At 51.5% G+C, this 15466-nt stretch overlaps 1 protein-coding gene across 6 annotated transcripts in view; it reads left to right on the top strand.

Moving 5' to 3' along the window:
* SPEN (spen family transcriptional repressor) overlaps nt 1-15061 on the top strand; it is a 71680-nt gene extending 56619 nt beyond the window's left edge. For 3 of the 6 annotated variants that reach the window (XM_035120376.2, XM_035120377.2, XM_035120379.2), the window contains 6 exons: nt 2029-2129; nt 2843-10742; nt 11888-12301; nt 12810-13004; nt 13332-13490; nt 13902-15060. In XM_035120376.2, the coding sequence (XP_034976267.2) occupies nt 2029-2129; nt 2843-10742; nt 11888-12301; nt 12810-13004; nt 13332-13490; nt 13902-14033 (8901 nt within the window). In that variant the 3' untranslated portion in view covers nt 14034-15060. Of the gene's footprint in view, nt 1-2028; nt 2130-2842; nt 10743-11887; nt 12302-12809; nt 13005-13331; nt 13491-13901 lie in introns of all 6 variants that reach the window. The other 3 variants (XM_035120375.2, XM_035120378.2, XM_035120380.2) reach the window with 2 other exon arrangements.
* The last annotated feature ends 405 nt before the right edge of the window (nt 15062-15466 follow it).

Below are 15466 nucleotides of genomic sequence, written 5' to 3' on the forward strand. Positions count from 1 at the left end.
GTATCACTTGCGAATTTGATGAGCATCCCCTCAATTCCTTCATCCAAGTCATTTATAAAGACGTTGAATAACGGGCCCAGGACAGAACCCTGCAGCACCTCACTTGTCACTTTATTCCAGGATGACGAGGAACCAATAATGAGTACTCTTTGGGTTCAGTCAGTCAACCAGCTACAAATCTACCTTGTTCAACTCACATTCTACCAGCTTCCTCACAAGAATATTGTGGGGGATTACTGAAATCAAGACACACTATGTCCACAGCATTTCTCTGATCTACCAAGTTTGTAATTCCACCAGCAAAAAAGCAAAAAGAAAAGAAATCGGATTGGTCTGGCATGACTTATTTTTGAGAAATCCATGCTGGGTCTTAGTAATCACAGCATCCTTTTCTAAATGACCAACTGTTGAATTATCTGTTCTAGGACCTTCCCTGGTATTGATGTCAAGTTCACCGGTCGGTAGCTACCTGGGTCTTCCTTTTCCCCCTTTCTGAGGATGGAGACAACATTTGCCCGCCTCCAGTCTGTAGGGACCTCACCCGTTCTCCCAAGATTTCTCAAAGGTCATAGACAAAGGCTCTGAAATTATATCCACAACCTCCTTTAGACCCTTGGATGCAGCTCATCAAGCCCTGGAGATCTGAATTCATTTAAAGTAGCTAGGTGTTCCCTTACTACCTCTTTTCCTATCTTGGGACGCAGCTCCCTCCTTCCATCATTTATTCTGTTATCACCATGTTCGGCATTGCTTTCTTTTTGGGTGACAACAGAGGCAAAGTAGGTGTTGAGTAGTTCCCCCTTTTCTTTGTCTTCTCCAAGGAGAGGATCCACCACTTCCTTGTTGTTCTTCTTACTTCCGACATAGCCAAAGAAACCTTTTTTTATTATTTCTAACCTCCCTTGCGAGCCTGAGTTCATTCTGAGCTTTAGCCAGCCTGACTTTCCCCCTGCAACTGTTGGAATCACACCCAGTAGTTCCTTAAGCTTTTTGAAAAATGGCCTTTTTAAAGTCCAGAGTGTGTGTCCGACTACACAGTTTCCCCTTGCCTCTGCATCATGAAAACCAGAAGAGCATAGTCATTTTCTCCCAAGTTTCTTTGTACTTCCACTTTGTCAATCAGTTCCTCTTGATGATCCCCTTGATGCTTCTTCCACCTTTTGGGGAATGAAATTGTCGGCGAGGCAATGGAGGAGTTTGTTGGACCTTACATTCTTGGCAGAGTTAGAATCCCAACAGATGTCAGGGAAATTGAAGTTCCCCATGTTCCTCCTCTCTTCCTGTTTGGTCTATTCCTTTTGAACAGGTTATACCTTACAATTCCTACATTCCAGTCATGAGTCTAAAGCCACCAGTTTTCAGTAATGCCTACCAGGTCGTATTTGCAATCCTGTACTAAAAGCTTCAATTCATCTTGCTTGTTTCCCATACTCTGTGCATTTGTGGATTTAGTATCTGTGGATTTAGTATTCTGGGTTTGGCTTGCTGTGTAAGATTGATCAGAGGCATTTTAATTACAGTATATTCTTGGGAAAAGCAACAGTAAGAACAGGAACAACATCAACATCTCACTAGTTATACAAGCATTCATAATTCGCTCGTGATCCTTTTGACTAAAATCATACAGAAAAATCACTCTCATATTAACATGTTGAAGGTTATCAGTGGCTAAATGCACTGATGTCTTCCCCACCTTCCTTATGAGATTCTCTAATGTATCTGGTTGGCCATTGCTGAATTGGCCCAGCATGGTTGCTGTTCTTTTTTCATAATGTGTATGAAATTATGATACTTCCATACCCACATTTAAGCTGTGAAGTACCATATTCTATTAAAACTAGCTTCTATGTAAAAACCCACCAGCAAGCAAAATTCTCCTCATCTGATGGTTTAATGGGGCGGGGGGCACTTTTAATCGTGTCACAGATCTGCTCTCCTTTCCTCGTGTCTTAAATGCAGATGATGAACCTTTTTTCATAATTGGGTGTTATTGGGAGTAATGGGCCTTTAAAAATTCTTGTTTTTCAGGTGGATTTTGCAAACCGTGAAAGCCAGTTGTCATTCTATCAATCTATGGAGAATACGGGCCAAGATATCAGAGACTTCTATGAAATGCTGGCAGAAAGAAGGCAAGTGCCCCCGGTGTCTTTACAGCAGCCCAAAATGGGTCTCTGGAGGTTGGGAGGATCTATCTACCCAGCAATTCATAATTCAAGCTTTTTGGCATTTTTCCTGCCGTCATTTCAATTCTTTTTGGCTTTTTTATTTTTACAATGGACATCCAAAATACCATTGTGAGTTGGGGAAAGGGTTAGCAGCCAGCAGCAATTCTGTTTAAATGATTGCAGCTCATAACCAAGGCTTGTAAACAGGGGGACATTTTGAGGGAGAGGCCCAGAGTGCTGTCTCACGGTGTACATTGGACCAAGAGACATGGATGGCGAGGGAGCTGCTGCAGTGACCTGGAACACCTGTGCCATGTTGGCCTCCCTTCCTGAGAATGTGCAGAATTCCACCTGCAACAGATATCGCCCAGCCCTGCCAGACACATTCCATATATAGCAAGGGACTACAAGAACCTGGGCTGGAAGCTGAAGGGCCATAGTGCAGAAGTGGGTTTTTTTCATCACTCATTCCTGTTGAAGGTCATGGCTTAGGAAAAGCCTCTGAAGCTTCTTTTAGCAGTGGGATGTGGGATATTGAACTAAAGGATCAGCTGCCTGCTTAGAAAATAGCTGTTATTTTTGTCTTTTGATTGAACCTGTAGCTACAGTAGTCGAGCTGTATATGGTGGTCTTGATCTGGGGAGAAGCTGACTTTTTTATGTTCCTGGGTTTGGCAGGGATGAAAGGAGAGGATCTTATGAATATGCTGCTGACCGTACCTACTATGAGGCTGTTCGCACCCCAGGAACGTATCCTGAAGATCCTCGGAGAGAATATCCAGCCCGTAGCAGGGAGTTTTATGCTGACTGGGATCCTTACCAAGCAGAGTATTACGACCCACGGTATTACGACGACCCACGGGAATACAGAGATTACAGGGGTGACCCTTATGAGCAAGACATAAGAGAGTATAGTTACAGGCAACGGGAGCGGGAGCGATTTGAATCAGACCGGGACCGGGACCATGAAAGGAGGCCTATTGAAAGGAGCCAAAGCCCAGCTCATTCCCGACGGCCCCAAAGCCCTGGAGCATCTCCGTCCCAATCAGAGAGGCTGCAGAGTGATTCTGAGCGGAGGATCTACAGCCGGTCCTCGGAGCGGAGCGGCAGCTGCAGCTCCCTCTCCCCACCCCGCTATGACAAGCTGGACAAAGCCCGCCTCGAGCGCTACACAAAAAACGAGAAGCCCGAAAAAGAGCGGGCCTTTGAGCAAGAGAGAACGGACAAAGACAAGCGCCTGGTAAGGAAGGAGAAACCAGAAAAACTTGAAAAGGATAAAGCAGACAAACAGAAACGGAGGGCCAAAAATCATTCTCCCAGCTCTCAGTCATCGGAAACAGACCCAGAAACCGAACGAGAGCCCACCCCTGAGAAGGTCAAAGGCAGCAGCAAAGCGAGTCGGGAGAGAGCAGATAAAGAAGGAGCTGCAAAGAACCGTCTGGAGCTGATGCCATGTGTCGTGCTAACACGAGTCAAGGAAAAGGAAGGGAAAGTAATCGAACAGCCTGCTTTGGAAAAGCTGCGTGGGAAGCAAGAAAACGACATGCTCAAGTCTCCTTTGCTTGAACAAAAAATGCAAATTTCTCAGGCAGACCAAACCAAGTCAGAGCAGCTGAAACTTGAACCTGCCCGAGTGAAAGTGCCAAAAGAGAAGGTGCTTGCCAGTCACATCGAAGTGGTTGAAAAGGATGCAAAACTGAAGCCTAAGAAGCACCTGAAGGCAGAGCTGCCTAGTGAAGTGACTAACCCAGTAGATCTAGAAAAGCTGGAAGCTCGCAAAAGACGCTTTGCGGATGCAAACCTCAAGCCAGATAAGCAAAAAACGGACTTTAAAAGGAGTAGTCAGGAGGAGGAGGATGGGCGTGTGGTTTTGAAAAAGCAGATTGAGTTAACAAGTAGTGAATCTGAGAGAAAGCCCTTGAGGAAAGAGACTCTTAAAAGGGAATCCAAGAAAAGCAAGCAGGAAAGGCTTGCCTCAGTGACCAGCCCCAAAGAAGCTCAAGAGCCAGCCAGTATTTCTCTGGGGATTGGTTTACGGCCCAGTTTAGAGCTGCAGGCTAGGCTGGGGGAGCTACTTGAGGAACCCGGGGAAGCCCCTGAGATCCCTGCAAGGAAGGTGAATTCCATCAAATTGCAGCACAAGCATATACAGCTGTTAGATGACCAAGGAACTGAGCGAGAGGACAAATGGAAAAACTACTGCAGTCTTCCCGAAGAAGTGCCCGACCACAAGCTAGCTCAAGAGAAGCCTCCGTCATCCGACATTGAGGAAAAGATTCCCATAGACATTGATCACACGCAGAGTTATCGGAAGCAAATGGAGCTGAGTCGCAGGTTGAAGCAGCAAATGGAAATGGAAATTGCAAAGCACGAGAAGTTTGGCAGCCCAAAGAAAGACCTTGATGAGTACGAGAGGCGTAGCCTGGTGCATGAAGTGGGGAAACCCCCGCAGGATGTGACAGACGACTCCCCTCCCAGCAAGCGGAAGAAATCCTCTGACGCTTTCGACTTTGAAATTAGCACAAAGAGAGAGAGAAACTACAGGAGCTCTCGGCAGGTGAGCGAGGACTCCGAAAGGGCGGCCTGTTCCCCTAGCCTCAGGCCCTTCCCTTTCCATGAGGATGAGGAGATGCTGGAGTCCCCGAGGCTGGTGCCTGTGAAAGAAACCAAAGAGTCACCTAAAATGGATGAAAAGGGTCCTCCATATTCTAATGTGGCTGTGAGGGAGGATTCTTTGAAATTTAATCCCTACGACTCCAGTCGAAGAGAGCAGATGGTAGAAATGGCTAAAATAAAATTATCTTCTGTGAGTTGTGAGGAAGAACTGAACAGATGGGAATCCCAAGTGAAACAAGAGCCTGGGAGGGTGGACATCACCTTCCCAAGCAGCATTGTCAAGAGAGATGGCATAAGGAAGCGGTCAATACGGGACCTGGAGCCAGGAGAGGTGCCTTCAGACTCTGACGATGATGGCGATAATAAAGCCCATTCTCCAAAAAACCCTTCGTTGCTGGAGAGCTCCAGGTTGTCTTTTTTATTACGGGACAGGGAAGAGAAACTTCGTGATCGGGAGGAGAGGCTGCCAACCTCTTTGGAAAGGAACAAGTTTTATTCCTTTGCATTGGACAAGACAATCACTCCCGACACAAAGGCCTTGCTTGAGAGAGCCAAATCTCTCTCATCCTCCAGAGAAGAGAATTGGTCTTTCCTTGACTGGGACTCGAGGTTTGCTAATTTTAGGAACAATAAGGACAAAGAGAAAGTGGATTCTGCTCCAAGGCCTATCCCCTCGTGGTATATGAAAAAGAAGAAAATCCGAACCGATTCTGAAGGGAAGCTGGATGATAAGAAGGAAGACCACAAGGAGGATGAGCAAGAGAGGCAGGAGCTCTTTGCTTCACGCTTCCTGCACAGCTCCATCTTTGAGCAGGACTCGAAGCGCCTGCAGCACTTGGAAAGGAAAGACGAAGACCTTGACTTCCTCTCTGGTAGATTGTATGGCCGGCAGGCATCCCTGGATGGGAACATTGGCATGTCAGAGTTTGTGCCAGAGCCAGTGGTTCTCTTCCACAGCAGGTTTGTGGAGCTCACACGAATGCAACAAAAAGAAAAGGAGAAAGACCAGAAGCCCAAAGAAGCAGAAAAGCAGGAGGAGAAGGAGAGTCAGCCCAAAAGCCCAGAAGCAGCAGCGCCTGAGGACAAAGTGGCAGAACATAAGCACCTGCTTTCAGTTGGGCCATTTCCAGTTGCTCTTGTACTCCAAGAACCAGGGCCAGCCATGCCGGAAAAGGTCACAAACGAGAAGTTGTCAGTCATTGCGCCCTCTTTGAGAGAAGAGAAGCCTCTACCTGAACTTGGCCCTGTGGCTGAAGAACCAAAGCCTCTTCCAGAACTCCTTGCTGCTGTCAAAACTGAACCACCTGAGCATATGGAAGCACCGCCAGGAATAGACATCAACAAGGACCCTGCTCTTTCTGCAGCAACTCCTCCTGAGGAAGACTTGGTACCCCTAGTGCACCCTTCCTATTTGGACACAAAGCCACCCACACCTGGATCTTCTTTCTCTCAAGCGGACATCGGCACAGATCCAGAACCTGAAATAATCCCACCACCACCACCACCACCACCTCCACCACTCAAACCAGCAGCAAGGTCCGAGGAACTGCCTGAGCTGAAAGAAGAAAGTGTTTCACCACCTCTGAACTCTGAGGCTGGTGCAGGGCAGAAAGCAGAGCCAGCTGTGGAGGTCCTGCCTCCAGTCTCCGACACAGAGATGGAAGCCGAACCCCTTGTTGTCATCAAAGACAAGAAACCATACAAGAATAAACGTTCCAAAAACCCTGTCCAGACTTCGGTTGCAAACGTTGCGGAGAAGCCTGTCACAAGGAAGAGTGAAAGGATTGACCGCGAGAAACTTAAAAGGTCGGGCTCTCCCCGCGGGGAAGCACTGAAGGTGGAAACAGAGAAGGTTCCGAGAAACGCTGCTAAATCTCCAAGTGCTGCACCAGAGCCGGAAAACCCAGAGCCTAGCTTGCCAGTGAGCAGGACGAGGCGCAGGAATGTGCGGTCAGTTTATGCCACCACAGGGGATCATGAAGGCCCATCGCCCATGAAGGATACTCTGGAGGTCACCAGGCCTACCAGGAAAAGGGTTGAAAGGGAGCCACCAGACTCTACCTTAACTCCAACCCCTCCAAGGAGAGGCAGGCCTCCCAAATCCCGTCGCAAGCCTGAGGAGGAAGTCTCTCCCGTGAAGGCTGAACCAGCCCACCTAGAGGTAGAAGAAGCAGAATCAAAAGAGATGGTGGAAGTCCCGAAACCCGTGGAGGGGTGGAGGTCGCCCCGATCCCAAAAGCTGGCACACGGCCACTCTCCAGCAGCCAGCTCTCCTCAAGCTAAGAAAGGGGGTAAGAACGAGTCGAAGGCTGAGAATTTGGTGGTGCCAGAAGAGTCCCCTGACCTCCCTGGCCAAGGCTCGAATGGAAGTGAAAACGGTAACAAGCCCAAAGTGGAGAAAGAGCCTCTTCTGAGTGACCAGAAGCGAGATAGGAAAGAAGTCGAGCTGGAGAAAAATGTCCCTGAAGCCTGCACCATTGAGATTGTGGAAAGAAAGCCTGTCTCTGAGAGAACTCCAAAGTCCAAACGTGGAAGATCCAGGAACGTCAAGGCTGTCGATAAAGCCTCCTTGATGAAGAGCTTGAAAAGCGTTGAAATCCGGCTTAATGTGGATGAAGTCAAAGGTGCTTTGCGGCCCAGCGAAGAGGACATGGAGCCTGTGCCGGCATCTTCCCCCAAGAACAAAAGTCCCCGGAAGGAAGACAAATTGTCACCCCATTTCATAAAGACAGAGGCAGAAGACCCCTTCCAGGAAGCAGAGAAGGATCTGGCTTGTGAGTCAACGCAGTCTCCTGAAGCAGACCGGCTGGCCAAGCAGATCGAGCTGGAGCAGGCCGTGGAGAATATTGCAAAGCTCACCGAAAGCCAGACGATTGCAGCCTACAAGGAACAGGCGGCTGAAGTGTCAGACGTTCGCCCGGAGGAAGACGGGGACAAGCCTGCTCATCAGGCCAGCGAAACAGAACTTGCAGCCGCCATTGGCTCCATCATCTATGACATCTCTGGAGAGGCTGAAAGTTTCCCTGCTCCACCAACATATCCTACCGAATCCGAATCGGAAATGCCCGCAGAACCGTTGGTGCTCCCACCCGCACGAGAAGAGATGGAGCCTGAAACTGATCAAGCCGTGAGCAATATCTTGGAGTCGGAAGCCACTTCAGCTGAGCAGCCCGCCCCACCGGGCCCTGGCACTGCCCCAGAGGCAGACTCTGTCAAAGAGGCGGAAGTGAGTGTGAGTGAATCCTCCAATTCAGCACAAGAAGCAGAACCCTTGCAAGAGGCCGACATGGCTCGGAAGGAACGGGGCCGCCAGAAAACCAGCCGGCCAAGGCGCAAGCGGAGCACAAGCAAGAAAGGGGATGCAGCAGCAGAACCGAGGGCTGTTGAGCCCGAACGTATACAAAGCAAATCTCCAGTGGCCAACGAGGTTAAAGGGAAGTCAGAAGGAGCCTCGAAAGAAGAGAGTCAAGAGAAAAGCTCTCCTCTGGCTTCCCAGCCGGGTCCCCCTGATGCCGGCAAGGCTGCATCCCTGGAGGGGGCTTCTCCAGAACCTCCTGTGGCAGAGAGCACCCCCATGCCCAAAGCAGTGGACCTGCTATCTCCGCCGGTTCCTGTTGAAGAGGTGAGCCAGAGTGGCTTCAAACTACAGCCGGGGGCTGACAGTGCTCCAGTGACTCCTCCGCCAGGCACCCCCAATACACCTCTGCCAGCAGCAGCAGCCCCACCTTCAGCTGCAGCAAAGCCTGTCCCCGCAGGGTCTGCCCCCCTTCACTCCAGCACAGCAAAGGTGACTGAGTGGATTGTGAAGCACGAGGAGGCCCGGGCCCGCTCCACCCCACCACCGGCTCTCCCCCCTGACACAAAGGCATCGGATATAGACACAAATTCCAGCACGCTGAGGAAAATACTGATGGAGCCCAAGTACGTCGCTGCAACCAGCGTGGCATCAACAACACATGTCACGGCTGCCATAGCCGAGCCTGTGAGTTCGCCTCGCCTGGTGGAGGAAGATCCTCCACCCCCTCCAGCAGAGGTTGTCCGGCCAGGATCAGAAGACAAGCCAGCTGTCCCAGCCATGAATGCTTTGGAGCCGCCAGTGGCAGAGGCCCCCGTTTTCACTGAGAAGGAGAAGGTCATCACTGTCATTGCTCCCAAGGCCACTTCTGTGATAAGCAGGATGCCCCACAGCATTGACCTCGAGGAAACCCCACGGATAGCACTGGTGAAGCAAGCGCCCCAGACGTGCCTAGTCAACGCCCTCTCGCCAAAATACAAGCAGAGGCCAAGTACCAATGACAACAGCCGGTTCCATCCGGGATCCATGTCCGTAATTGAAGATCGGCCGGTGGAGACAGGGTCCAGCCCAGGCCTTCGCGTCAACACATCAGAAGGCATTGTGCTCCTGAGCTATTCTCAGCAGAAGACGGAAGGCCAGCAGCGGATCACAGCAAAGATTAGCCAGATCCCCCCAGCAAGCGCAGTGGACATTGAATTCCAGCAGTCGGTGTCCAAGTCCCAGATCAAGCAAGAACCTCTTGGCCCCTCTCAGCCAATCCCAAAGGGCTCTCAGGCGCCAACGGGGTACGGGAGTGTCTCAGCCCCATCGTCACTTGTGCTGGGAGCTCAGCAGTACAGCCCTTCCCCTGTACTTTCCTCCATCAAGCAGGAACGGGGCAGCCTGGAAAAATCTGAGCCCCTGCACCTCTCTGTCCAGGCGCCCACTTCTCAGTCGGGGCCAGTCAAAGTCCTTTCCCAGTCTGCCAACACTCCATCCATCCTCGTCCACAACCAGATGGTGCTCCCACCGAGCATTGCTTCTTCCACCAACAAAAAGCTTCCAGACCCAGGTGCCCTGAAAGTGGAGACCAAGACTCTTCAGCCTTCGAGCTTGAGCCCCGGGGTTGGGCCTCATCACCCCTCCTTGTCTAGCAAGATACACCCAGAGGCCAATCATGTGAGTGCAGGGCCCAGCACCCCAGCGGAGCGGGTGGTGTCTCACTTGGGGGTCACGAAGCAGGAGCCTCTCTCTCCGCGGACAAGTGGGCACTCTCCGTCTCCCTTCCCAAGGGCTTGTCATCCGGGTGGCCCTTCTTCCCCAGCCCTGTCTGGGAACAACTCCATGCTAGGGATCCAGGGGTCTCCTTGCCCTGGGATCCCGGTGCCTCAATACATCTCCAGCATGCACCCCGAGCAGTCTGTGATCATGCCCCCACACAGTGTCACCCAGACGGTCTCCCTGGGGCACCTCTCGCAAGGGGAGGTCAGGATGAACACCCCTCCTCTGCCAGGCATGCCTTACAGCATCCGTCCCGAAGCGCTTCACTCCCCAAGGGCGGCTCTGCAGCCGCAGCGGTCCAGCACGCCGCAGCCAGCCCCCATCCGAGAGATCGTCATGCCGCCTCTGTCTTCCCAGCATTCCTCCGAAGAGGAGATGCACTACCACCACACGGTGTGCCGCGGGTCTGCCCCCGTACAGTCGGACGTGCTTGTCATGCAGCCGGACTACCGCTTGCACCCCTCCGGCATTCGGATCGACCAGTACAACGTGCCCCGGGACGTGCGGATGATGATGCACCCACACATGGCTGCAGTGGGGGGCGACCATCACCCAGAGACCCGGCAGTCCCGCACACCAGAAGGGAGGTCTGTGAAGACGCCCCCTGCCACAAAGACTCTCCCATCAGGCAAAGAGGCACCCAAGGCCTCGGAAGTCAAGATGGCTCACTCCCCGCACAGTGAGTCCCGCCTCCTCAGTGGCCAGCTGCCAGGACTCCCTCTGACGCAACCAGTTGTCGTCCCTCACGGCGTGCAGATCATGCACCCGGCGGGCACCTCCTTCCACGATTACAGGACGGTCTACGGGGACATGAGGAGCTACCATCCAGCAGCTCAGCTTGGTCATCCTCAGTTTTCCGGGGCGTCGCCAATTGGGCTGCCTTCTCGGAGTATGACCCCCTCTCAGGTAAGCCAAAAGCACTGGGATCAATAGGTGGGATGCTTCTGTATCTTGTACCACCTTGGAGACTAGCAGTGTTTAGAATGGCACCATAAGCTTTTGTGGACCAGGTTCCATGTCTCCAGGTGTCATAGTAATTGATAAAAAATGCAGTCTGCAGAATTCAGTTGGGGCTCAAATGTGTGCAAAAAAGAAAATCTTGTTCACGCAAGCTGCTTATGCCATAGGGAAGCATTCTGAGCATCACCCATCTTTCTTCTGTGGAATCAGTATTTTGTGGTGCCCACAACAGTATCAAAAGTGCCCCTGGGCCCCAAAAGGTATGGGGTCCCTGTGTTGCAAGGCTGGCTGTTGTGTTTGCTGCAAAAGACCCAGGTGGGAATTGGCTCTTGTTCTTTGAGGTGCCCAGAATAGGATTCCTTCCTCTCCACAACGTGGGAGTTGCTCTGCCTGCCCGTCTGCCTTGGGAGTAGGCTGTGTATCTTCCAGGCTGCCTGAGGCAAGGAAGTGCAGTGCCACCAGCAAGTCCCTCATTTTGTCTTCCGTTCCCACCCCTCCTCCCAGCTTCCAAGCCTGCTCTTGGCTTGTGTATAAAAACATTTTGGGATTGATACAGCAGGTATGTGTATGGCAAGTTATTGCATGGCTGGGAGGCATGTACCTCAGAAGGAAGTGGAGAGTGCCAGCAGCTGCTACCACAAGCATTTGATGCACAGGGTAGCAGGTCACAGGGAGTGTTATTGGGGTCCCACAGCAGTCCTTAATCTGTAGCTGTGTGGTGACAGATGTGGGGGCTTGGAAATCAAGGTCCTGGAAACCAGAGAAGGCTGCTCTGGAAACCAGAACCACAGCCACAGAGGCAGGTTATGGCTCAGCATACAGATGCAACATGCAGAAAGCCTTGCGGAGGAGCAATTGTTGGAGACCCTAAGGATAGAAGCCACACGTGTGTTTTTATCTAGAATAATAAACCTGCACTAGTTTGCTTTTCTGGGGAGAGGGTGTGGTGGTGTTTCTGTGAGCTTTGGAGTTTGCTGCTCCTTTGCTGCCTTCCAGAGCCCTCTTTTGGAGAGCAGGCACAAGGAAGGCAGGACCAGACCAGTGTTTCCTCCTCCTCCAACGCGCCCTGCTTTTGTCTTTGTGCCTCTCAGGGTCTGCCAGAAGGGGAGCACACCCACCCCAACCAGCCAGCTCATAGCAAGACTCCCCAGCTCTCCCAGGAGCCCAAGGGAGCCCAGGCGGCAGGACCAGACCCCACTCACCACCCAGTGGCTGTCAACCGGCACATCCAGCAGATCGACCCCCACTTGCACCTTCAGCGCAGCCAGGCGGATGCAGGCCAGACCTCCTACCCGTCTCCCGTCGCTATCTCTGTCAAGCAGGAACTCCCATCCCCACATCAGGCCCCAGTGCAGAAGCCGGCGCTCTTTATCCCAACCACCTCGGGGCCTGGGGCTCCTCCGGGGTTGCCCCTCTCGCGGCCCGAGCCCCAGTCGGTGCTCAAGCAAGACCTTGCACCTCATCCTGTTTCCCAGAGACCGGTGGACATGGTCCAGCTGCTGACCGTGAGTTTTCTGTGCTGGCTTTTGATTGAATTATTGTTGGTAGGAGGTTGGGGAGTGGTGCAGATGGCGGGGGGAGGCCTGGTGACGAACATTCAGTTGGGAAAGCTGGTGCAAGTAGGAAGCAAGGGGTTGGTTGTAAAGGAGGAGGGCCCTGAGTGGGCCACAGGCTGGGCTCTGGCAGAGAGGCACTCACCAATCTTGCATCTAGTTGTTGAAACCTCCAGGGGTGGGGAATCCTTTTGGTCCAAGGGCCATATTCTCTTCCGGGCAACTTCCTGGGGGCCACATGTCACCAATGGGCACCTCCATTTGCCAGAGGCAAATGTCCATGGGGCAAGGACACATTTCAGCTGGGCAAAAACACGATGGGTTTTGGGGGGTGCATTTGGTGGCCAGGCCTGAGGTTGCCCCCTCCAACTCTGCCCTGCTTCCTTGCAGTTATTCCATGGCTTTTGCCATTCACACTGAAGTGTCCTCCCTCTCTCTCTCCCCCTCCCCCCATTTGCAGAAATACCCCATTGTCTGGCAGGGGCTCCTGGCCTTGAAGAATGACACGGCGGCCGTCCAGCTGCACTTTGTCTCCGGCAATAACGTCCTGGCACACCGCTCCTTGCCAGCCCCAGAAGGGGGACCTCCCCTGAGGATTGCTCAGCGCATGAGGCTGGAAGCATCACAGTTGGAGGGTGTGGCGCGCAGGATGATGGTAAATGGCTGGAGCAAGAGCCTCCTTTCCGAGGAGGTTCTCGCGCCTTCTGAGTCTGCTTGGCACGTCTGCCTTGGATCCTGCTGCTCAAAGCCTCTGTGAGACCAGGCTTCATAGGCCTGTTCAGTCTGCAGCAGAATTGCGCATTGCAGGACTGAGCATGGCTGCGTCCTGTGAGGAAAGCAGGGGTTACCTGTCGGGTGTTGATGGATGTGCTTTATCAGGCGCCTGGAATATATGGCGCTGGGTCCTTGGGAATGCAGGGATGGAGCAGCAAAGCAGGTGCACATGAGATGTGCTCTTCACGGGTCTTGTCCTGCCTTCCAGGTGGAGAGCGACTATTGCCTGCTGCTGGCCTTGCCTTGTGGACGAGACCAAGAGGATGTCGTGAACCAGACGGAGTCGCTCAAGGCAGCCTTCATTAGCTACCTGCAAGCCAAGCAAGCCGCTGGCATCATCAATGTTCCCAACCCCGGCTCCAACCAGGTATGGGGAAGGGAGAGAAAGATGGGTTTGTTTCCTCCCCATAATGTGTTTAAATGCGAGAACTTAGTTGGCTGTCGTTAGAATGCAGTGCCTGAGCATATGCAGAACATATTTCCCTCACCGCTGTGTGAACTTAATGAGACTTGTCTACACCTGCTCTTCCAGGCAGGCTTGAGACATCGCCACCACATCTCTCCCGGTCCCCAGCTTTGCTTTGTTCTTTTGGGGATGTCACAGCTGAGCTTGTGAGGCAGCAACAAGGTGGAGCCTGTTGAGTTTGAATCACAGGAGCCCAGGCCTTTCAGCACAAGCGGCTAAAGGGCTGCCCTTTGTGCTCCTGCCTGGGGCGAGAGTGTTGGCCGTTGAGAGCTTGTGTAGTCACCCTTGTCCCTTTGTGTTTCTCTATTCCAGCCCGCCTACGTCCTACAGATCTTCCCACCCTGTGAGTTCTCTGAGAGTCATCTCTCCCGCCTCGCCCCGGACCTCCTTGCCAGTATCTCAAACATCTCTCCTCACCTGATGATTGTCATTGCATCGGTCTGAGTGGCTTACAGTTACGGACTTCTTTCTCCAAGGCCCTACAGCAAAAACAGAGAGACAGTGAATGACAAAGGAAGGGAGGATGGACGGAAGGGATTGGACCCTCCTGCCCGAAACTCTGGCTTTGTAGTGGCCGCCATTCTACCTTGTATGTTTACATATTGCTCTAGTGAAGACGGACACCTGAGGCACTTCAACGAGGCAGACTGGTCCTGGGAGCTGGTGCCTCCTTGTGGGGGAAATGAAAGGAAGGCTATTTTTTTTAACTTACGAAATAACTTAAAAACAAAAAAAGGAGGAGGAACCAGAACTGCCTTTGCACTAAATCAGTGACTTTGGACCTTTGCACAGTTAAAGATTTGTTGTGGCGTTCAGGGTGGATGTCTCGATACACGCACGAACTTGCGTTGTGGACTTAGAAAACGCAGGACCTGGGAACTTCTGCTCCAGTCTGCGGGTCAAGGAGCATTTCACGATGTGTCTCCCCACTCCTTCTCCCGGATGACCCCGCGCGCTGCCCCCCCTCCCCCAATGCTGCAGTTGCCTCTTCTTCCTCCTCCATCATCTGGGATGTACAGTTTACACTGAAGCAAAGCAAAACACAAAAGGGAGAGAACTATTTTCCTTCCTGGTGGGATATGCAGGACTCTGTGGGTGTGTGTACATAGAAATATATATATATATATAATATATATATATATATAAATATATAATACTGACTTTAAAAAGAAATCTGATCCCCACAACATAACTTTTTTTTAATCTGTGCCAAAAATGTGTTTTCAGAGAAAATCTTATTTTCATACTCAGACTTTGTATTTGTCACTCATTTGTAAGTGTGCTTCATTTAGACATTGCCGCCTCCTCCTCCCTACCTCTCCGTTCCTTCACATGTGGAAGTGTTATACACTTGTACAGACTTTTTATCTCCTCCTCCTCCTCTTCCTGCCCTTGTCGTCCTAACAATTAATTTATGGAAACGTTTTCTCAGCGCCGTTTTGTTTTGTGTGTCCATTGGATTACAAACTTTATTAAAAAATACAAGACATTCCAGTCTTTGGTGTGCTGTGTGCAGCTGGCGGGGGGACTGCAATTTATTTATTTATTGTACTACTTTCAACCTCTTTGCCTTCTATTAGCTTGATTCTCACTTGCTACTTGCACTTGCACCTGGTACTTTAAAATTATTATACCCACTAGCGCCCTTAACCCTAAAATGCCAGATATCTAATTTCAGGCAGAGCCTGCTTTTGCCTGTCACGGGAGATGGAACCCACGGCGGGTGAGTGTCTCAGCATTTTCTGTCAGTCACTTGAAATGTGGATGTGTAGAAGAAAAGGACTTGGGGTGGGGTTTGAGGATGTTTGCTCTTTGTTCTTGTGGATTACAGTGGGGCCTTTAGTGCAGTTTAGTCTGGATCGGACCCTACAAAGAAA

This window comes from Zootoca vivipara, chromosome 6, assembly GCF_963506605.1.
Source record: "Zootoca vivipara chromosome 6, rZooViv1.1, whole genome shotgun sequence".
NCBI classification, from domain to species: domain Eukaryota; kingdom Metazoa; phylum Chordata; class Lepidosauria; order Squamata; family Lacertidae; genus Zootoca; species Zootoca vivipara.